This window comes from Nicotiana sylvestris, chromosome 2 (genome assembly GCF_000393655.2).
Source record: "Nicotiana sylvestris chromosome 2, ASM39365v2, whole genome shotgun sequence".
In the NCBI taxonomy this organism is placed as follows: Eukaryota; Viridiplantae; Streptophyta; class Magnoliopsida; order Solanales; family Solanaceae; genus Nicotiana; species Nicotiana sylvestris.
The window spans coordinates 93780455-93805574 of NC_091058.1; the positions used below are offsets into that span (position 1 = coordinate 93780455).

At 35.9% G+C, this 25120-nt stretch overlaps 2 protein-coding genes across 3 annotated transcripts; both read right to left on the reverse strand.

The window, feature by feature from the left end:
- Window positions 1–371: 371 nt before the first annotated feature.
- LOC104228955 (probable histone chaperone ASF1A) lies at window positions 372–3963 on the reverse strand. The gene is made up of 3 exons (XM_009781512.2): window positions 3590–3963; window positions 1136–1251; window positions 372–1042 (listed from the first exon to the last, which is right to left on the reverse strand). Exons 1-3 carry the CDS (start codon window positions 3696–3698, stop codon window positions 686–688), a joined length of 582 nt encoding a protein of 193 aa, XP_009779814.1. The 5' UTR covers window positions 3699–3963; the 3' UTR covers window positions 372–685.
- A 1197-nt stretch (window positions 3964–5160) lies between these two features.
- Window positions 5161–23164, reverse strand: LOC104215577 (DNA ligase 6). Of its 2 annotated transcripts, XM_070168086.1 has the most exons (19): window positions 20701–23164; window positions 20438–20555; window positions 19902–19983; window positions 16728–16830; window positions 16503–16599; window positions 15480–15582; window positions 14769–14888; window positions 14373–14420; window positions 13883–13980; window positions 13707–13772; window positions 12287–12446; window positions 11004–11111; window positions 10460–10509; window positions 8783–8817; window positions 8405–8466; window positions 8140–8301; window positions 7977–8065; window positions 7208–7307; window positions 5161–5720 (listed from the first exon to the last, which is right to left on the reverse strand). In XM_070168086.1, the coding sequence occupies exons 1-19, from the start codon at window positions 23063–23065 to the stop codon at window positions 5406–5408; spliced, it is 4281 nt and encodes a 1426-aa protein (XP_070024187.1). In that variant the 5' UTR covers window positions 23066–23164; the 3' UTR covers window positions 5161–5405. The 2 variants fall into 2 exon arrangements, 1 of the variants encoding a protein (XP_070024187.1); XR_011405400.1 differs by lacking the exons at window positions 5161–5720; window positions 7208–7307 and having other exon boundaries at window positions 8140–8297.
- Window positions 23165–25120: the final 1956 nt, after the last annotated feature.

Genomic DNA, 25120 nt, shown 5'->3' on the forward strand with positions numbered 1-25120 from the left:
CGCTTGATGTCAAAACTTAACACATGACTATCATGTGACTAAAATAACTCATAACATAACCCTCCTATCATGTTAAGTACCCTAGTCTCACCCAAAGGTACGGTTTATAACACTCCCAACTTGTCGACTTTCTACGAAACATTATTTTCTTTAATTCGTTTAGCTTCTGAACCTTCCAACCCTTTTGGTACTTGTTGTTCATGATCTTAGTTTGTAACCTCCAAAGCAACATGATTAACTTACTTTATATATTTTCAAAGATGATCTCACTTTTTGGTCTTACATCAGTTTGCTTACGACGTACTTTTACGTACGAAAATAAAGATATCTTGCTTAATAACGTTGCTGATTGTACTTCAGATGCACAAAAATAAAGTCAAGACCATCAGTTCCATAAGGTCATTAGAGTCTGCATATCAACCATTTTGGACCAAATTATAAAGCCAAAACTGGTATCTAGTCTACATACAGTTTCTTCTTAACCCCAAAAACCAGCCTGGTTAACTGCTTCAAAATGCGACTAGACTTGATACATATATCACAAGAAGAGGAAGAAAAAAAAGAATAAAAACGACAGGCTTTAGTGATCAGATATCATCCACAAGAACCCCGGATGAGATACTTTCCAAGGCACAATACTGTCAAACCAAAACAGAAACATTAGAAAAAAAGTTAACATCTTCATTTAGGCTCCATCTTCATCTAATTTACTCTTAGGCAAAGGCATTTGCCCTTCGTTTGGATCTTCTTCTTCAACCACGTGATCAGGTGGAGGGGCTTGCTCCTCTCTTTCACTATTTTCAGGGCGAAAGTTAATAGGGAACTTTGTTACTCTGGGTTTGTCTGATAATATATTTCTTTGAATCCTATCAATTAGGACTTTTTGCGGAGGCTCTTCCCTCAGTTGCTCATCATCATAATCATTGTTCACATAGTACCCAACTCGTACAAATTCCTGCCCCACATATGAGCAGGTCAGCAAGAGCACAGTGACACCAATAATGTCTTCTTCACGAATTTTTGAAGGATCTGGAGGGTCCGCCTAGCATCAAGTTTACAAAATATAGCATAAATTCAATGAGGCAGACAAAGCATTAGTTCTATAATGAACCATTGGAAATCCAGGAGATAATACCTGCAAGACAAAGCGGTAATTTCCAACATTTACGGGGCCAACAAGAACACTTTCTAGAAGTTGGTCATATGTCTCATCCTCAGCTGATCCAACATAGATAAGCTTCCATTCCAAATCTGCAGAGCATATGACAAAACAGATTTATCTGATGCAACCAAAATCAAATAATTTATAGTTACAACAACAACAACAACGAAACAACTAGGCCTCAATCCCAAGTTAATTGGGGTCAGCTGCATGAATCCTCACTAACCATGTCGCTCCATTTAGACCCATTTCAATCAAACAAATTAGATTACAGAAAGAAAATAAGTAACCCGCTTGGTAGTCTTAATCCGTGAAACAGCCAGAACGCACCCAACTTCTTCTTTTTTTATAAAACTCAATTTGGTGGGAGAATTTCTATCCGCAAAGAATTAAGCTTCTATTCATTCAATCCATAGATCATTTTACTGAAATTTTGATCCTAAAAGAGAAGGGAACTGTGTTACCAAAACAAACAGATAACCTAAAAAAGGGTGGCCTTATTAAGCAAATATTTATCTTTCAACAGGCAGATACTTACATAACAAAAGTAAGTATATGCAATAACACATGAAAGAAGAAAACTAAGTTGGAATAGTATGCATCTAAAATAGAAAATTCACAACAGCAGTAGACTCGATTTCCTCTCAATTTTAGCATATAACAAAGAAAATTTTCCCAATTAGTTCAACAGAATGTATCTGTAAGATCTCATTATCTGCAACAGACAGAATCACAAACTTCAATTGACAGGAGTTCTTGAGTAAGATAGAAGGTCCCCTAAAAAAATGCTAAAACTTTAAGTCCGTTCTCTTCCCTTTAACCACCTAAAGAGTCCTTAAAAGTTGGGACAGATGGTTGAGGTCCCAATGTCATTTGTTGTTCTGATACGGAATAAATAACACTCAACCAGATTATGGAGGACTAACATCCACCTTTGGTTTGACTGTAGGGGTGAATAAGCAGTTACACAAAACTATCTTATATCTGTTCTTCGAATTGATGATTTGATGGCTGGCTCCTGGCAGATCACATTTTCACTAAGGGGATTATTCATACCATGGGTCATAAACTAATTCATCCCTTCCAGAGTTTTCCCAACCTCTACCAACCATTGTGCCACTTGACCAACTCCTATGAATTGTTACGAAAATATTTTACTTAATTGACACTTAATAGATGAACACCTTGGTTCAGAAGTTGTTTTGCACTCTGTATCCCACGAATCAAGCGAATGATAAAAACTATTAAATATATACAGTTTTTCACCGTTATAAGCATTGTTATATCCCCTCACAACAATCCATTTCACAAAAAAGTTCTATCCAGATCCATCCCTAGTTTGATGGTATTATGTCACCCTCAAATCCCATAAACAGACCAAACAGCCCCAAAGGAAATAATGCAAAGTAGGTTATTTGATTCATCTTATGCATTAGGATTCAGAAATGGAGGACTACCGAATGTATTAATGCTTCACATAAAATATGGTATTAAATAAATTCCTACAGCAGTATTAGAATCTCTCTGCTGCGGTCATCAGCAAATGAAAATCCCTTTCTTGAAGCTACTGCCGGAACTAACATCAAGACACCACCTCCCCCACCTTGAACCAACTACAAAGGATACTTTAAGTGACATGCCAAGATGCTTCATTGCTTTGGGCACACATGCAAATAATCTAAATCAGATGATCAACGAGTTAGACCAATTAAGTATTAATATTGTTAGACCGTGGGCAGTAAGTAAAATGAAATAAAAGGCAGAGGCTCACAACGAGTTCATTCTTAAAATTCAAATATCCACAATCCGAAACAGAATAACATTTGGACTATTTGGAGGAAATATATGCCTTTTGTGCTGCACATAAAACATGAAATATCTGTTCAAGTGCACTGTGCAATAGACTCCAACATGAAGGAATCCACAAATTTTATGAGCCCTACGACTGATTACTCCTATAATTCTCATTCAACTTCCTCTGAGCATTTGATAATACGCAACATTGCTCTTATGATGCTATTTTTCCCGCATAATATTAGCAAGACCAACCAATTAAGTACTAATATTTATGATTGAAAGAACCACCTCACTATAGAACCCTACTTCTAGCAAATCAACCAAATTTATGCACAAACCTTTTCGGTATCTTTCATCTGAGGTGACCTCAAACACTAATATATTTAGCCTATGGATATCTCTACTCAAGTTGCCAGATTCTACAATAGCTTAGCAAAAAGAAGGCCAGTGCTTTAATGAAATAAACAAATACTAATTCCTACAATATGAAAAAAAAAAAAAACATAAATATTACAACATGAACTCTCTGTATATAAAAGCAACCCTAATATGTACTGAGATACAACATGCAAAAATAGGTACCAATAATTAGCAAAAGAGAGAAATGGAAGAAAGAGACAGAGAAAGCACCATCATCGAGAGGAGTAACGCACTCGTAAGAGATTTCGAACTGGAAAGGGGTCAAAAAAGACGCCGGATTGTCTAACACGGCGACATTCGTGATGTTCACCGCACTCATACTGTATCGAAACTAACCAAAGCTGTAAACGGTGAGAACCCCGGATGTCGGATTCAGCGAAGACGACCTCAAGTTCTAGAATATTAAGCAAAGAGAGCAAGTTTTCTTCACCGCCATAACCAACAATTTCAAGAAAAAGGCAACTGATTAGAACAAAATACCCAGAAAAAACGAAGCAGCAGCAGCCCCTCTATTTTGTGGTGAAGTTGCTCGGACAAAATGATTTCCTTTTATACGTGTGACCTGCTGTTTCTCCGGCTACCGGGTATAGTAGGTTTCTGGCGGGAGTTTTCATCAAGTCCATCATAGCTCTTGGGGGAAATTTATATATTTCCATTCCATTAAATAATGTAAAAATTATACATAGTATATAATACTACTAGAAAATATGCATACCAATAATAGGGATTTAAGCTATTTAAAAATAAAAATGTTTTTCATGCAAATTCCTGCATAACAATCTTCTTTATTGGTCGCTGGATAATTAATTCCTTCATTATTAATCACTGCATAACAATTTATTCATTCTCATTCGCAATTAAACTACTCATACACGTGAACTATACAACTCTTTATTTTATTCTATTCTGATGCTATTTAGAGATTACCTTATACTTATTTTGTCCTGAATTTTTAAACTAAAAATCTTAAATTCAGAACAATTAAGGATATTTTTGTCCCAAAAAAATTTAAATTCCAGACGCACTATCTAATTCCTAAATAGCGGCCCTTTACAATGGCTACCTGATATACGCCATAGATTTTGCCAAAATAAATTTGGGTTTTATTTGGCAAACACATGTTTGGCCATAGATTTTGCCTACATTTCGGCAAAACCCCGAATCCCAAATCCTAGCTGGTTTTAGACCAAAATATCACTATTATATTTTTAAAAAAAATTGCCCCAAACTTTTGTATTTTATAAAAAAGCTCACAATTTATTATTTTGTAACAATGTTGTTTCGTCTTCTCGGTCATCTGATAGTGTATCATGTAGTTCATTATAAAAATGATAATTTTGTATCAAATTCATTTATATTCAGGACTATGATTTGCGATAATATAATGAATATTATTGATAATGGTATGGGTATTTATAATAATTTTTAAAATTTGTGGGTATAAGATATGTTTCATGTTTTTTCAAATTAAATTTGGAAAATATATTTTTGAAAACTTATGTCCAGACATATTTTTTCACCTTCAAACCAAACTTCACCCGTGAAAAAATTGAAAATCTATGGCCAAACGCTAGCTTTATTATTATGGGTGCTTCCACTTCTCCTTTTAAGCAAAGGCAACAGCAAAGCTGAACCCGGAGGTAACACAATCTTTCAGCATTTCTGAGTAGGATATCAAAGTGAACTCACACCAATAACAATGTTTCTGCTATTATCACTTTTAGCCCGCGCCCGAAACTATTTATATTCGGTAGCCGAAAAAATATATAAAACTTGTATAATTTTTGTATATAACATACAAAATGTATATATATAAAAAAAAAAATATACATTTTTTCGGCTATTATTTTGAGAGCATCTATACAATGTCATTTTTCCTAAACAAACTTCTATGAGTAGGATACCAAAGTGCAAAAACACACCAATAACAATGTTTCTTCTTGTTAAACACTCTGGTGTAGATTAGTAATGTGCTCAACACTAGAGAGAGAGAGAGAGAGAGGGGTTCCTTTAGGATAACCAAAATCTACAATTCATGTTCAACATTCACATCCATTCTTCTAGTCTGAGAGCGGAACATGTCGGCTATATCTGCAGATGTGCTACATTCCTCAGGTTTCCTATCTGACAAACACCGAATGAACCTAGGGAATCTGACAGAAATACCACGAGATGGATGGACTGAACCAATGGCTGCATGATGCACTGGGGACACCGTGAAGTCAGCACCCCTTATCTCCCACACAACTTCGGGAGAAAACCACATATCGGCCACTTCTGCAGTTCGATAGTAATGTGGCTTTTTGTTGAAGATTTTGTCCCCAGAGAAGAACTCCTCCATCTGAAAAAAGTTAAATCAGCAAGTCACAATTACTCTACTGAGTGCCAGAAGTGACTGATTTCTTCCACTTTCTTCCACTGATGTAATACCCTTCCTACCTTCTCTTCTTCTTAAAGTAGAATTTTGTTATTCTTAACTTTTACATTCCATGGACACTAACCCCACATAGGTGCTCTGCGCACTCGAGATTCACATTGATGATAGAAATGTTTGTAGGAAATGAAGGCCTTCTTCAAACACCATTTCCAAATGCATACATAAGAATTTGATAAATAGAGACACGCAGAAATATGACAACAAAAAGAAAATTCAAGAGATATTTTTAAGGGTAATGGTCAAGCATGCTTTTATGCGCAAGTAACTAGATATATTTAAAGAGACAGCACTCACTTTCTGAGTATTTTCTTTCTCCCACTCATATCTCCCCCCCCCCCCCCCCAAAAAAAAAAAAAAATAACCCCAACAGAACACCCCAAAACCACAGCTCTCACGTATAGCAAGATTTTAATTCTACTCCCCATATAAAGCACTCTTCCAATAGACAATCGACAATTAATTGGCTACAGCAGTTTGTCCATCCAACTTACACAGAGTATCTGGCTATGCCTCAACAATAAATTGGATCTTCTCAGAGTAAGGGTTTACAGATAGATACTCACAACCCCGTCTATTACCTAAAACAGATGACATAGACGCTGGAGCTATTTAACAAGATAACCAACTGCCTATCACGGGCTGATCTATGGGCTCTATTCTCTATATTTGTGAACCACAATCAAACTCAAAGACCTTGCACACCTCAGGATCCTAACAAAGCAAATAAAAATGCAGGAGCTTCTTTAAAAGATGACCAACTCCCACTCATGTCGTGGACCTATGTGCCCTTCTTTGTGTTTATCTATAAAAGCGAAACAACAACAACAAACCCAGTTTGATCCCAACATGTGGGGATATCTATAAAAGCGAACCACGGTTAAAATCAATAACTCTGCACCCCTCAAAATTTCACAATAAAAGATATCACTAACCAATTATCCTCGTAATTCGCAAAAAAAAGAATGTCTTACTATGAGTAACCATATAAAAGCTTACATCAGAATAAATTTTATCGAGCCACAATAGGCTACTCAACAGACCTAAATGACTACACGCAGGGAAATTCTGCAGGCAAAATGGATGGAATGAAGATTCAGTGATTGAAACTTGAAAGATTCAGAGAATGAACTCCTATACCAATTTCAACTTGATTGCCAGTAGAATAACATGGGGGAAGGGCATGAACTAGCATTCAAGTTATCAAAAGACGGCTTTTGTGTGTGGGGGGGGGGGGTGTTATCAGATATCAAAAGACAATCTTTCTGATACAGATCAAAAGACAAGTTAATCAAAGGAGAGTTTGTTCACCAGAATGCCAATACTAGTATCTACAAGTCCAAGACTATAAGATGTGGGACATGGTAATCAAGTTATATCGCTATTGAACTCACCTCTATGTAGAATGAATCAGAAAACCCAGACATGACCCGGCAGACACTCTGGAATTCCTCAGTGTCAGGGTTGTAGCAGGCCATAAGGAAAGGACTATACCTGTAATTTAAAAAGTAACACATTAATCACATGAAAGCATTCATGCAAAAGAATCCATTGCAATTTATCAGCGGTCATAAAAGAAGCGAGAGAGGGGGAGGGGGACGTTCTCTTACGTGCCCAAACAATATATGCATAACATATAAACATTAGAAAGTAACACATTAATCACATGAAAGCATTCATGCAAAAGAATCCAATGCAATTTATCAGCGGTCATAAAAGAAGTGACAAAGAGGGAGGGGGCCGTTCTCTTACGTGCCCAAACAATATATGCATAACATATAAACATTAGGAAACAACTCAGACGTTTGTAGCACTGAACTGTCAAAATGACATCAGTAGCAGCATATGCTCCCACTTTATTGGTAAAGCCAGCAAAGTTTGCATGGCACAATCATCTTTAGAGTAGACATTCCCGCTAACGCTAAGTTATCTCAAAACCTTAAATAAGATTTCTATGTGAAGAAATGCTCCATTCGTCGGAATTTGCAGTTTACTCCTTAACTTTCCGCATAGTACATATTTAGAAAGGTATTCCTGCTAAGCTATCTCAGAACCTAAAACAGATTTCTGGGTGAAAGATGCTCAAACTCCTGCAAATTTGCAGTTTGATGCCTTAACTGTCTGCATAAGAAAATCAAAAAGAGAAGAAAAGTTGATCATTACCATCCTGCTTTCCTTCCATTCCCATACCAAGCACCAATCGGAACCAAGTCCAAGGAATCACTTAGTCCTTCCACGTAGTCTCTCTTGACCTGCAGACAAGGTCCAGGATTAGGACTAGAGCTCTAATCTTGCTAATGCAATATATCATTCTTCGAGTTGACACCTTTAACCATGCATCAGTGCGCTTTGATGGTGTGTATCCAGCATCTATATCAAGGGATTTCACCATGATTCCTTCACAAGAAGAATGTAGCGCATCATCAAGAAAGCTGTTCATCCTAGCCAATGTGGCTTCGTTATCTGCACAAGCATCATCGGACTCTACCTAAAGAAAGATAGGTTAGGTAAATTACTGAATAGCTGGCAACAGAATGCGCATGTTACGTATTAGCCAACACAACAAAATTATACACCAAGAAGAAACTTACAGTCATTTCTGCCGCATACTCGAAATAACCCACTTTGCCATCACCAAATAAATCCTTCAGGTCTGATTTTCACACACCAAATTTCAAATATTAAGAGGACAGTTTTACAATATCTATTACTCCCTCCGTTTCAATTTATGTGAACCTATTTAACTGGGCACGAAGTTTAAGAAAAAAGAGAAGACTTTTGAACTTGTGGTGTAAAAGAGGCACATATATTTTGTGTGGCTATAAACCATTGTATAAAGGTAAATTGTTTTCAAATATAGAACGGGGTCATCCTTATTGGCACGGACTAAAAAGGAAATAGGTTCACATAAATTAAAATGGACAGAGTACTAAACTTCTACACTAATAGGAAGAAATAAAGATGCATACATTTTCGCCTTTGACGGAGTGGCACATGCAACAATCTGTAGACAAAGAATTCTACAGTTATAGAATCCTAAAAAGGATGTGAACGTCTCAAATGAAATTTTAAAAGAGAGCAACAAGAATCAGCCAGACACAAATTAATGTGGAATAGCTCTATCTAAAGCATAAAAGCCTCAGATTGCATGATCAGCCAATTTTTGAAAGAAGCAGCACATGGAAAGGTCTCCTCAAACCTCACAACTCGGTTGAAGCAGAAACACTAAGGTTACACGCGTTACATCTCATAGTGCAACTTCACATTGTATAAACTGAGAACCTCAATCATGCACCTTTTTTTCAAGGCTCTTGATCGATTAAGAAATCTTTTACTCTATGTTGCGCGGACTCTCCAAAATGTAGCCACACTCGTGTCGGATCCTTCAAAAATGCACTACTTTTGGAGGATCCGACACGTATCCGGCCACATTTTCGGAGAGCCCGAGCAACATAGCTTTTACTCCCTCCATCCGTAAAGGAATGACAGTTCACAGCAAGAGGTCAAATTCAACTGTTGAGGTGATTTTTTTCATTAAATTTTGACTATTCACAATGAAATTTACATATTATAAACGAACCAGATAATTTAGAAAGCTGAAATATTTTTAACATGTTTGAACACTGTAATGAATGAAAAACTTTTCAGTCATTCAATAATAATTGTGTCATAAAATCAGATAGAGGAAGTACAGTATCATTTCTACTAAAATCAGAGAGAGGAAGTATAGTATCATTTCTACTAGCTTCACGTGCTCTCCTCCTTTCCAATAATCTTATGGTATATTATTTTCTTTAGGATTGAATTTAACTGCCATCTTTCTCAACAAATTTAAAGCCCATTGAGTCTTGTAACCTAGAAGTCTAATTGCCAACATTAAGGACTTCTTAATGAAATAAGATCACTTTTTCCAGGGTTATCTTTCCCCAAAAAAGAAAGGACAGTAGGGATGTTATGGTGTATATTCATTAGAATCGATAAGGGACTATTATATCTATGTAATTATGTAACCTTGATATCTTTCCTAGTTTAGAATAGGTCTATGTACTACTTAAACACCCACTAGCTTGGGAGAATGATCAAGAAGTCTTTTATCTCAATCTTATTTTCCTGGTTTCATTTCTCACAAGGGAATTGGCATCTTTGCACTGGATGAGCTTCCCTATAATTTTTCTTCACGTGCAACAAGTAATAGCATAAACATATTTAGGAATGACATCTTTCCATATTTAGGAACAATTAACTTTACACTTCCCACTTTATCCTTGATGATGATTTATAGCCACACAAATTTTTATGGCTTGTTTTAGACCACAAATTTCAGAGGTCTTTCTTTGTTAAATTCCACGACTAGTCGAACACCGTAACATATATTGAGACAGAGGGAGTATAAATTATAGACCTCCTATTCACATCATATACCTTTGTGTCTCATCACCAGGTAAATCCATTTATCAAACTATCAAAGCTTAACAATATTAACAAACTACCCTAACTCATTAAATGAGATTTATAGATCAAAACTGGTGCATGTCACCGACACAAAACATGATTACTATGAAAACAGTACCATTAATGATAGACAAATGTGTAACAGCAGGTATTGCCATCCACAAAAAAATTGGAGAAATGGTTATAGTAATTACTGTTCTCCATTTGCAAACATGATATCGAAGACAAAAATGCATATCTCAACCTGCACCAAGAATGGTAAAAAGTAAGAGATGTCAGATACCAGAATATATTTTTACAGACAGAAAACAACTTTTAGGGGGACTGTCTATCAAAGGCACTGCATAAATATTTTACAAAAATTGGTTGACCAATAAGGTACAAATATCACACTCCTTGGGGTGTGGTCCTTTCACGGACCCTACATGAATGCGGGATGCTTTGTGCACCGGGCTGCCTTTTTAATAAGGTACAAACTCCAATTTAAATAAAACATAAACATAAGAAGACATTTCTCATTACTTTTTGACAAGGGACATTTCTCATTACTTTAGCATGTGGATTAAAAATGAATAAAGACAAGCTCCATTGCCAATCTGCTGTGATCATTGTGAACATGGAGAAAGGGGGTAACCACCATCTTTCCACACACAAGGTCCAAATCCAAATGATAAATTAGATTATTATGGGGATGTCAGAAGGCTAAAGAAATTCCTGATTGAGAGGATTGACAATGACCTTAATTTTATCGAATGCGATGATGGAATCTTTGGTCCCTCTCTCTCGCGAAGATAGTTCTTGGAACGACATGAGCTTTGAACCATTTTTTCTATCAATTGCAACAACCTGAAAAAAGATAGAGGTCATAAACAACAAAAGTTCATTAGTGATTACAATTTCAGCCCAATGGCTGCGAGGGCACTTCGACTATTGATACATTTAACACAGACACCAAATTTGAGTATATAACATCATGGTTTGGTGATGGACACAATCAGACATGGATGCATGCCAGGTGAACTCGATACACATGTTGAACCCATTTTTTTCCCACTCATTATAGGACAACAGTGTCCTTAATATGGACAACTGCCCCTTGATTTAAACACATGTTTCCAATTATTGTAGAGCACCTACATCTAAAACTTGACAAGAATATCAAGGCCTTAATGTATTCAATAAGATTATTCAGGAGCAATTTTTTTACTAAAGCTCCCCAATCTACCGTCTTCCAAACAACAATGACCTAAAACACAAGGCCGAACCAAAAGAACCACTAGCATTCTAATTAGCATAGGAGTAGAAGATGAAGAATCTGGCTTAACAAAGAAACACAACATGGTTCCACCTTTTAATTCCCTCCGAATTCGTCACAGTTGTTTCTCAGAGTCACTCTTTTCTTCTTATGTTTCTTTTTCTTCTCAATTTTTTTTTATTGGATATATTCACCGTGAGTTTTTTTTTTAATTTTTTTTTTTCTCAGAGCTTTTTTTGATATATTCCCTGTGAGCTTCTGGCCCGGCTCTAGTTGGCTCACATGTTCGAAACTCCTGAGATTATGGGTCCACCCCTTTACCCTGCTTCCAACTTAAATACCAAATTTTTTCCATGGTAGGGTTAGAACCAATGACATGTGCTTTTTTCTTAAATTTTCCACTCTGTCACCTTGCTGATTCATTGCTTTTACCCGTTCCTGCTGGCATATTTTCTTCTTTAGCTTCTCTATTATAATCATCTTTTTCAATTGAATATCCAAAAGAAACTTGCTGTGCTTTATATATGCTTACTTGATATTGGCCGTTTGGATGCTTTATTAGCAATATAACAGAATGGTGTAATGTGTTTTTCTTGCATTGTAAGGACAGTCTTAAAACTTCTGTGTTTTATAAACTAGGCACTATGTTATATCCTTTAAATATAATATCCCCTCTCCCATATAGTCTCCCAAAGTTTTTAATTTAACGTGTCTTCCCTCGAATCTGTCTCGTGCTACTTAAAGTGGAATTCCATATAAGAAATACCTCTGCATCCAATATGAATGTCGCTCCTCTGGGACCACATGATTCTGTAATTATGTTTACCAAATCAGGGAATCTCGATGTTGTTTCATCCCCATTCCGTGAAAATACACGGACCGAACCACCAGCTAATTTATGAATTTGAGCTCGCTGACCATCATATCTGCAAAATGGATATCAGTACTTTAAGATATGAGTATGTTCAAAAATAGCAATATCTACAGGCTATATTTCAGCATCGTTAAAACATTGTATCAGAATATTTCTCTTCGGATGTCAATTCATTCATTTTTTCAGAAAGCATAATTATTCGGCTGGAAATCCAAGAAACCGCAAGATACCATTCGTATTAGAAATGATTGGTAAGTCCAGGTAAAGCGAAAATTTTCAGCATGATTCAGGTATTCAAGTATTCACTCAAAATAGAAGCAAAGAGAAGATAATGCACCAAAAAACATCATCACTCCTGTACTTTTCGAAGTTAATTGGATCCTACTAGATAATAGGCTACTAAATAAAGGACCGTGGTACTACAAGAGCTGCCATCACTCCCCTTGCATGAAAACGACAGAATACAGCATCAGGTCTAGATCAAAAACAACTACCAAATAAGAAGAAAAGTCAACCATACCAAATAACAAATAAATAAGAGTAGGACTCCTAAACTCTTTGATACTAGTACTCAAATGATATAACTGAGGAACTCAACAACAAGTATGTGAACTCCAAATAACCCTGCAATTCACTCTCCCTAAAGTTTAAGAAGACTCAGTATCTTCTTGAACTATGACTTGTTAGAACTAAAGAAATAGAGAAAAGATAAAATAGTTTTAAAATTGTATGTAGTTAAAAAATTATTAAATGAATATGAACCTAGTGCTACTTGCAATCAGCTAAAATACAGAAGGTAAAAGAATATTAGCTCTGTTATCACAATTTCTTTTCCTCATTCTTCTTTTACTTTTTTTTTTTTATTTCTAGTTTTATTTTTATTTTATTTTTAATTTTTTTTTTTTTTTGGGGGGGGGGGGGGGGTTTGGAAGGGGGTATAGGTAACCTAGTATTCTCAATTTCACGAAGATAAAAATGCAGTTTGGAGCATTGTGGTGCGACACTAATAAAGCACAAACATCCGTAAAGGGGCATAATTTTAGAATATTCACTTGAAATATGCCAGTCCGACAAAAACCCTATGGAGATGCTTCACTTTTGATTAAACTGTGTCCCTACCAGTTTCATCAGAGTAGTAATTTCATTATCCCACAAAGACCATTTCATTACATTGATGGATGAGCAAACAAATGAAACAATTAGCTACAATGTCCAAAAAACTGATGGAAAAGGAAGTTTCGAGCAGTTACTAATGAAAAAATTAGCTACAATGTCCAAAAAACTGATGGAAAAGGAAGTTTCGAGCAGTTACTTGTACTCGCATGTAAAGGCTTTGTTCTGGAAGAGCTTCAGCACTTGAGGGGCGCCATTAGTAATTCTATCATCAGCGAAAAATTGAGGAAGTATGAGAGATGGTCCATTGTGAAAGAAACAGTAGGACGTAGTACAAAAAGTGCATCATAAACACAAGTACACATTTATCTGTACTTTGCAAGCATTGGTTTGATGGGTATGCCTGGATCCATTGACAACGTATTTGAGGAAAACTCAATCCCCTTTTCCATCAAAGAAGGAACAAGTACATCCTGGTCAAAACAGAGCACTAAATTAATTAGAGACAATAAAAATTAGATAATTCTAGGCAAATCATACTCAAACATCGATAGCCTCTTGCAGAAGGAAATACGTGACTAATTATCTTGAACAAATTGAAATGCTTCACGATTTTAAAATGGCACATTTAGCTCACCGAAGAAAAAATATAAAAAATCATGTAGTTTTTCCTTTTTTTTGTAAGCACTTGGAAACAGTTGAGTGAAATGGAAGTAAAAAAACATACGACCCAGTCAATGATTAACATAAAGTAGAATCACCAAAGATACACACACACACGACTAACTACTTCTAAGTGCATGAAAACATAGAACCTAATACCAATCTTCTAATAAAACCATTAAACTTGAAGAATAACGCTTACCAAGCTGGGAAGGATGTTATATGCTTCAACTGCTTCTGCTGAAAGTCGCTAACGTCAAGGAAATAAAGAATACTAGTTAGTAGGAAAACCATTAAGGCAATATCAATGAGTTCAGAAAAAGGGGAAAAAGCAGCAGACATGGACGGTAGAAACATAAATTCAAGCTATCAAGAGAATTTCCCCACTTCAATCAACAAAAAGGCAGATCAGAACACCAAACATCAAATGCCAGCAGCTCTTACTCATCTCCACAAAGGAGTAGCATCTTTGAGTGTAGTCCACCAAAACAAAAGCATGGGACTCAGGGTGAAACATTCAAGAAGAATGTCCCCTACATATGGAATGAAATTAAATAGAGACTACTATCTCCATCCTATCAACCTCCTATGAACAAACCTGCAGATTCTCTTTCATGTTTTCGACTGGTCCATCATAAAGAAGAGAATTGAACACAATAGCTTGAGCTAATGCAGGAAGAACAGTTCTCATCATGGCTCCAATCCGCAAATTCCTGACCTACAGCAGAAAAAGTAAGCAGAGGTGAAACAGTTAGAAAAAAGCAAGCAGGGGTGAAACAGTTAGAAGAAAGCAAGATATCTTGCTACACATCATCTTTCACAACAAATCAACATACAATGTAATTTGATATTGGCAGAAACAGGAAAAAGAGCTTGTTTAGGTCTTTATTTAGATTAAAGTGTCCTCAAGGGATTGGTTCTAAGCTGATTGGCAAACACCAAATGGCTTTTATTAAAACATGATTTAACCCATGTTTTACCACAGAATCAGGAAAGGAAAACTACTGCATCAAATATAGATTTGAGACAAATATCGTGTGGACTTCAAAGTTCTCTGGTGATTATAATATTCTATTAGGTTGAGTTTGCCAACAAGACCAAGTTATTGTGAAAAACTCTGGAGCCTACTGGTTTGGAGGAAATAAAAAATGCACATAGAAAGCTATTCTTATTTTGCTTACGCTGTTTTAGATGAGGGGTGCAGGGATACAACTACAAAGTGCAATTATCAGTTCTTTTACACATTTATGAGCCTGTAATACCACAGCAGGGCTTTTTATTCTTTGAAGACTGAAACTGTGAATCATACCAAAGTTCTGACAAGAAACTTCATCTCCTTCTCCCTACATGAACACATGAGATTGACAATGAGGCTTTTCTTTCGGACGCCACTCCCACTACCTGCCTGTAAACTGATATATTGTATATAGCAATTATCATTTTGTCATCGAAAGCATACAGAAACCATAAGAAATAAAAAAGGAATGGCAAAATGTATTACAGAGTTGAACTGAACTTTTTGATACTTTTCAAAAAAAGAAGTTCAAGATAAACTATCCTAGCAGTATATTTTCAAGTAAAGCCAAAACATTAAAAATGCACAAATTCAGGTTTTCCCCCTTTATCATCTGATTAATGATTATAAGTGTGGGTATTTCTTTTTTCTTTTTTTTCTAATTTTTTTTTTTTTTGGGGGGGGGGGGGGGCTCGATATAAAAACACACATTACTCAAACCAAACCAAGACAATTGTAAGAGAAGCCAAAGGTATAATGAAGTAAGCTTATCAAAAAGCGTAAAATAATCCTCTTAAGTGGGTAGACAACTCCCCACATTACAATGAAATTGTGATACAGATCGCAAAAGCTGGTATACTTCTGAATATACAAAGGTCAACCTTACGCCCCATCCAGAACAATAAAAAATAAGCCCGCAAGAAGATCATCAGAACCAAATAACTAGCTATGTTGCCGTGGATAGCATCCATTTACTACATAAAACATCTAACATTTTTGCAACACTCTATTATCTTTCATCTTAGACAGACTTCGTTGTATAAATGAGAAAGGATACAAAAAAGTAGAGATTGAAGCTTGCCATAAAAGAAGGAAAACATAGTCTGATATTCACGAAAAGGATGTGCATGACAGAAAAAGAAAAAGAAAAATGATGCAGGAATACAGTGGACTAAGGGAGGAGGCATGGTTCTGGTCGAGGAGTCAAAAAATCCAATAAAGACTAAAGAGAACCTATTTGAATACTGAAAAGAGTACATGATCTCATTCAAACGATCAGCAACAACTATTGCATACCAAAAGGAGTCAAAATCATACCTTATCCTTCTAAGAGTAGAGTATACACCCCTAATTGTAAGTGCCACTGGAGGAGCAAGTAACGATTGTGTTTGTCGGCAAAGTTGAGCAACATCACCTAATCCCAAACAAACAGGCAATAAACTTCAACCCTGCAACAAAAAGCATCCACCAACCAAAGAGAGGAGAAAAGACAAAGCACTGGCTATCCATTCTCCAGAAACCTAGAATGACAAATGTTCCTACCAAGATCACCTAGGCTGTTATATAGTTCTCGTACTTTCGATCTCTTTGTCCCGCATGCCTCCTCAAGTGCTGCTATAACAGTACTGCCCCCAATATTCAATTCCTGGAGCATGATAAGATCACAGTTGAGATGATACTCTTCGAATTCAAATAATAGCAAATAAAATAGAAGTAATGATGTATAAAATCATGCACATATATAAAAAGAATTTAATCACAAAATAGAAAGGACATTTGTAAATTGCAGCCATATCTATCTATATAGAATAGGAGAAGCAAATCAATGTGATGATGTCAAGTGTCCAATTTTGGACAAAAATAGTATGTTAGTTAATAATTAATTACTCTTTTTAATTTGAATTAAAATAATTAAATATCTATATATTTTTAAGGAAACTATTATAAAATAAAATCTATCTATATAGAATAGGAGAAGCAAATCAATGTGATGATGCCAAGTGTCCAATTTTGGACAAAAATAGTATGTTAGTTAATAATTAATTACTCTTTTTAATTTGAATTAAAATAATTAAATATCTATATATTTTTAAGGAAACTATTATAAAATAAAATAAAATATATAAACTTTTAACTTCAATGTAGAGATATATAAAATGATAAGACTAACTTGTTTTTTGAGATGAGAAAGTTTTTGAATAATAATTCATATGGTCATGCTATATAGATAAGATCATGTAACTAAAAATATTATAATAGATAAAACTAAAGAAAAAAACATAAACAATAATTTCAAGAAATAAATAAAATATATAAAGATATAATTGAACTTATTATGTAGTAATTTTAATAAAAAAAATTAAACTTTCATATTAAATACAAACCGGAAGAAGAATTCAATTTAATTTCTTATTGAAAATAATCCAAAAATAATAGTTATTACAATTATTAGTAGATTTATGACATAATAAAAGAACTTCTGTGTTTAACCTTTGAACTAATACAACACCATCCATTTAGGAAAACAATACAACAATATTCGTATTATAGGTAAACACTAAATGAAAAAAATTAAAATATTGTACAACAAAACTAAAATAATAAAATAACAACTAACAATATGATATTAAATTATAATTTTATAAGATTAATATTCTGTCAAATTATCCGCGCATCGCGTAGGTTCTAAACACTAGTATGAGCATAACACTAACAAATATGGTTGTTATTGTCACATCTAATCTCTACCATCTACTGCCCACCACGAAAGCAAGAAGCTACAACAGATGTGACATTGTGAAAGGCCCTGGCATTTTGTAACAACTGTTGTTTAGCTTATGCATTCTCAATTATAAGGATGGGACTTTTTCAAATTTCAGTACGATTGGGTAGCTATGGCAGAAAAGTCTTTTTAAACCTTTACCTTTTCAAAAAAAAAATGGCAGGAAAGTCTTCTTCAAAATATAGTGTGAAGAATGTCAGTAGAACAACATTATAAAGGAGAAAACCCATTTATTTATGACTAGGTCGAGTCATTTAGACTCCCCTTTGCTTCATGGCACATAATTGAAATTCCCTGCACTTTGAGATATGCATTAGACCAACCTTTAGTTTAATGTCACTAGAAGGACCTCCCTTATAGTCTATTACTCCTATAGAACAGTTAAAAGCTTGTGATCTCATCCAAAATGCAATTAATTTAAACTTCTACTCTCCAATGCGAAAGTATTTACAGAAAAATATAGGGCAAACAATAAAATGAAAAAGTTGTCTGCAATCTTTAAATGGGTCAATCCAACTAACTGAATCCTCATTGAGTCACTTCTCTCTCCTTTCTCGAACCTCTGGACACTCCACCTCTCCCATTGCCTTAGCCCCCTTCACTCACCTTTCCCCTTCCTTTAACCTTCTGGTTACTACACTCCCCACTCCCAACAACCAGGTCCTGCCCCTTCCCACACTCCGCTCTCCCTCTTTGCCACCAACTTCTATTGACCTACCGTGATACTTCCATTCCTCAACTCAACTTTCCCAGCCCAATCTTGGCTCCTCTCCTCCAATTCCCAACCCCTTCACTGTCCATCTTGCCCCCCACCCCCACCCCCACCCCACAAACACCAAAAAAAATCTCTTTCTCTTTTTAGCCAGTTTTGCTCTAGATTGCTTTTAAAATGTGAATTTAATTTCAACAATACTCTAATTTGCAATTTCCGTAATAGGATCCTTAGTTCATATATTCTTACATATCCTTTCTTGGTCTAAAAATAAGAAACCTAGTTAAAGTAACAAGCCTTTTGTTAATGGGATTTGGGATAGCTTGGTAGATGACTAGAGTTAAGCTAACAACAACTGTGTATAGACTTTTGGCAATATCCACCTGGTATTAGTGAAGGTGTGTGCATCCTGACCTAAACACTAGGGTTATCAAAAAAAAGGATACTAATGAAGATTATTTGAATTATCTAAAGAAAAGGTGACGGCCTTTAATTTAGTTTATTTTATTTTTGGGGTCTAATTTCAAATCATCCCTTTTGTGACTACAAATATCATTACAACATATACAAGTAATACCTTGAAAATTTTTACCAACTTTTTCCTTTCAAAGGTGGTAATAATGAATCATGAATCCATTATGTGACCCAAATGCCACTTTTAGAACAAGCTTAAATGAGATAGTACGCAAACAACAAACCTATAGAATTGCTGCGAAGACATTTCACTTTACGTATTTGGACAACTTAGATAGAAAGGAACAATAGGTGCCTTGAGGATAGCTTTCTATCTTTATCTTTTGTAAACTCGGAATATTTTATAAGATTACACCTTTGGTGTAACCGAAAAGCTGTAGATGGACTAGATGATGCAATGGAAACCATGGACTTAAATGTTTAACGGACTGAATTCCACAAGTTCCTTTTTGTGGAATTCAAACATCAAAGTATATCACTTTGCTTACCCAAAAGGACAAAGGAAAAAAAAAGGAATTGCAATGGAAGAAGAAACTTAAAGCAATGTTAACATATGAAAATATAAAACCATGGGCCAAAACTGAGGTAATTATGTCAAAGTAGTCAACGAATACACACTCCTGGGCATTAGTGAAAATCGAAATAATTGGCACACAAAAACAATAAGAAGAAAAATGCATCACAATGTTAGAATTCAACCACTAACCAAGAGGCAAAATCTTATAGACAATTATTGTATTAGACTAACCGTATTTTCATGGTCAGGAGCTATCTTGTTTGTGCACAAGTACACTGCAGGAAGCACATCCTCAGGAGACAATGCAAGCAAGCTGTGAATGAGCAGTAACTGATCAACTAATACAGCCATACTTTCTTTGAGATTAGAGGGTGGGTGGATGAAGATTTTGAATCCACGCTACTCCTAAGTCTGTAGACTCATGAAACTGTATTATTTATTGGTGGTGGAGCTGCGGGATTGGATTCTCCCAATTAGCATAAACTACCATTTTACCTCTCATTCATCCCACTACCCCTGCTCCCTTAAGAAAAGGGAACCCTGTCTTTTTCTGGTTTTGATCTGTTACTTTTGAGGATAAGTATATTATTGATACCCAATCAAAGCAAGAACCCAGCTAGTAATCCAATAAACCCAATGGCATAATAAAATCTATAAGAACACCCATGCTTAAACCCTTAACAAATGCCCCTCAGTATAACCCAACTATCTTAGAACCCTTGAAAAGAAAATGATGCCTAAAGGGTTAAAGAGTAGTAGCTACAAACCTCCGAAACATATTGCAGAACATTGATGTTACTTTTATCTTGCCTTTTTCTTCCTCTACCAATTCAAAAGTCCGTGAAAGATGTAGGTATGGAGCAGCCTGCCCCTTGCTCCAGCTAGCTGGGGAATAGAATGAAAGAAAAAAGAAAGGAAAAAAAGTAATATTTTACTGGTGAACAGATTTTACTTGGATAACAAAGTTGGACTTTATGCTTGAATATATCCAAATAATTACATCAGAAATGGTAAATTACAAGACACCAACCATGTTCCAAAGGAGAATATTTCTCAGGTGGAAGTGATACATAATTTACAGCAGTATTGGCTAAGGGAACTCCAGACAAGGATAAATCCGGGTCATTTCCTAATTTTTTGGGCAACTTTTCATCTTTGGAAGAAGGGAAAACCTCTTTAGCAGGTTGCACCACTTTGCTGCTTTCAGAAATCCCGCATCCAACATCTTTGTGTTCTGAAAAATAAATGTCAAGTGCCATACTTATGTCTCCTTTAGTCTTTGCTAGTACTGTGGCAGCATAACTTCTTAAAGACTCATCCCCATTCACAATCTGAATAAACCGATCAGCTTCCTCTTTATAAGACTCAACGGAGGCACTTAGTAGCACACTGTTATCATCGTGGGAATTTCTACTAGCAGTTGCACCATTACCATTCTGCACGGATGGAGGAGGCTTTTTACTGAAGAACTTTGTTATAGTACACTGCTTCGATCCACCAGGTTCCATACTTACATTTCCTCTTGCTTTTTTAAGCGACTTGTTTTCAGCACTTCTCTTCCTTTTACCCGGAAAAATAGTTTTGCAACTGGAACGGTTCATGTTGGGCAATTTAAAGGTTTTATTTGATGCAGTTGTCTCACCCTGCTGCGGGCTTTTACCAACCCATGGTTTGGGAGACAGCATAGATTCATCTCCTTTTGGGTTAAAAGGCAATGCAAACCCATTTGGTGAATTTGGCTCAAATGAAGAGGTAGGAGAATTACTGACAGTGACCCGTTCGCGGTATTCGGTTTCATGTTCATAAAAGTTAGTGACTGCATCAACAATATTTTTCCCCGAAATACTAAGTAAATCCAGCATCTGGTCTTTAGTGACCCAAATGGGTAAACAGTCTTTAAGTTCTTTCAGCTCTTCTTCCACATCGCCTTCACTTATTTTTTCTAAACCTTGCAACTCAGGTTCTCCTTGAGGAAATGAATGGATAATATCCTCCCTATCACCATTATTGCAGATCTTAGAATCCAATGAAGTATCCTCATTTTCTTGCTTGGTGATACTGACTAAAGCATGAGCAGATTCGCCTCTGTTTTCTTGATTGGTGATACTAATTGAAGCATTAGGAGATTCTTTTGCATCCATATCTTCCTCCCCTTGGACACAACGATGAAAACCCATTAGAAATTCTTGCTTAATGGACATCTCATCGACCAAGCCAGCAAAATGCTTCCGCATGGCATTGGCATGTTTGCTATCCAGCTTCTCAACATCTATGCCTACTGTTGGTATGACACGCTTTGGTTTCAGAAACTTCACATATTGTCTAAGCTCATCGTAATTAGAATGTTCACTATATGGAACAAGATGTATCTCAAAGGAATCTTTCTTCCTCACAGAAAACTTATTTCGCTTCACTTCATAAGTCCAGCCAGTTGGGACAAAACCAACCACCTTGGAATACCCTTTCTCTCTCATGATCTCGTTCATTTTCACAAAATTGGGTCTGAAATATGGCCAAGTCTCACCCAACACATTCCACCCAACAACATGAACATCAGTTTCAGATTCAAAGGTAGTAAACACCCCATCCTCCCCATGACCTAATACCTTCAAAACTGCTATTTTCCTGCCATCAACGTGGATCTTTCTCTTACATCTCCACGCAACCTCCACTAAAATCCTCTCCTTCCCAATAACATAAGTAGCAATAAGAAACAATATATGTTTCAATGAACCCTCATTCTCAGCTCCATATTTCTCTATAACACCAACTATATAATCAATTGACTCATCTTGACTAGGGAATATAAATTTCGGATTACAGTAAGTTGTATCTAAAAATACAGCATCAGCACCAACAAATGCATTTAAAACAGGCTCTAATTTCATTTTGTCACAATAACGAAAATCACCTGTGTGAATATACCGCTCAAATTTGCCATAATTAACTGGATTTTTAAATAAAAACTGCACAGCACCAGGACAATGATTGGCGTCGATGAGAAATACCTCGGAGCCGTCGATTAAAACGGCTTCGGAGAGCGGTAAAGACACTACAAATTGCGCGGGAACATTGAGGACTTGGATGAGAAGGTTAGCGGTTATGGAGGAGCAAAAAATGATACCTTTGGACCAATTAGGGGACAGGCCAGTATAGTGATCGGAGTGGAAATGAGAGAGGAAGTACGAAACTGAGAAATCGCCGGCATATTTGAAACCGTCGATGATAAAACGAGTTTTTGGAATCAGTTTCGGTTGGGGGACTGAGGGAGGGAGAGCCGGAAGAGGGAGGGGTGGTGGGTTTGAATGTGAGGAAGATTGACCGGGGAGGGAACTAAGAGCGGTTGTGTAGAGAGTGGTAGAGTCAAGGGTTAGGGTTCCGGCATCGGAGGACATGGCCGCCGGTAAAACCGATGATTACAGTGGAAATTAAACGACTCGAAAGAGGACTTGGGTGATGCTTTTTATGTTTTGAGGAGGTTGGATTGGCGCCAGAAGAACTACTAGGGGTGGGCAACTGGGCATATATAACCCAATTCTTAATTATTTATTATTGGGTTATCGGGTTAACGGTTCGGTAACGGATTAAAAAAAAAATTTTAATTGGGTAATCGGTTCGGGCTCGATTTGGCAATTCTGTTATTGGGTAAAATCGATAACCCAATAAGGATTAACTAATTTACTAGTTTACCCTTAAGTATATACATACTAGGGTTTCATAATTCACTCTTTGATTTCCCTATTCTTTCTCAGTTTCTCCGCCTCACGCCCTCACCAGTCAGCCCATCAAGACTCAGGCCGGCGTCAGTCATATCACGCCCTCATCAGTCAACCTGTCAAGACTCAGGCCGGCGTCAGTCACATTTCTCAACTTCTTTCTTTCACTCTTCAGTCGCATCTTCACTTTAATTCTCAGATCCATCAGATTCTTCAGTCTCATCTTCACTTCACCCTTCAGTCGCATTTCTCAACCGCATTCTTCAGCTTCATCTTGATTCTTCGTGTAAGTTTTTAGTTGCTTCATCTTTATCTTTTTCTTATTTTATTTGGAAGCATTCTGGCTCTCAGGGGCGGATCTACGTGTAAGGGATGGGGTGGTACGCCACCCGCAAGCTTTGGCCGAGACTATACAATAGTATGTATACATATATGTATATATAGAAGGAATGTATACAAATATTTTAAGTGGCACCCTCAGTAACAAAATGGCTCAATGTGCCACTGGTAAGGCACCACCATTTTCACTCTAATGGTGGGGTTCCAATCCGTCCTATCTCATTGTTTTAAAAACTTTTGTTTGGTGCATTTAAGACCATTACATAAGGATCTTTTGTCTCTTCTTTCTCTTTACTTAATTGCTCTTTTTTGTTTATTAGTAGGTCCTATTGACTTATTCTTTGAACTTATTAATTTATTTTGATTTTTTTCTCCTTTTTTTCCTTAAACATTTAACAAAAAATATACGAAAAAATTCTTTCACAAATCTATTCAAAGAAATCCCCCTTGTTGCACTTTCCTAACTCCTCCGTGATTTATCAATAGATAATAAAAAATTAATCGTTTTCTCCAGGATTTATTTTGTTGTCAGATTGCTCTAAAGTAGGACAATTGTATATAATATCTAGTGAATTAATTTTCATAAAAAATATAAATTGAAAAATATTTGTAGACTTACTTAATCTTTAGAGTGCGTATTAGTATAAGTTTTTGCCTTAAGTAGCTAAAATGATAACGAGCCTTTTTTCTTGTACAAAATTCATAATTCAGTTGAATTTTTATACTTGTTTTCCATATTATCATAATTATTACGTAATCTTTTTGCTCGATCGATTTGTTTATATTAACTCCAAAGACGAATAATCCGAACCGAAATCCAATTAGACCGAACCGATTAAATTTGTACCCTATTTAGTAAATTGTAATATGACTACGTTCAAAAATTTTGGCACCCGGAGCCTCTAAATCCTGGATCTGCCTCTGTTGGCTCTAGATTTTTCTTAGTTTGTTTGAAAGCTGAAGTGAGATTTGTGGTGTGCTTTAATTGTTGAGCTGTTACAAAGTTATCTATGTTTAGCAGAACTATTTGATGAAGATGTTCAATCTTCAAAGCAGTCGAAGGGTAGTGACTCAACTTCTCACTTTTTCTTTTGACATTTACAAATATTACATCACAAACATGTGCATCGTGGCTGACACTTGTATTTATTATTCATTTAGATCCCTTGTATTTGCAGAAAGTGTCGAAGTGAAAATGTGACTCATATTCTATTTTTTCATCACTAACTGATATTGGGATTTTTGTTTATATTTTTTGGGTTGAAGAATGAAAGATAGAAACTTTTGTTAGTGTTTATTTTATGGATGTTGCAGTAAATTTAAATTCTTGTGGAATAGAACAGTTTTGAAAAGAGTATTAGCCAAACAATTCTTAAAATCTTATACATTGCGAAA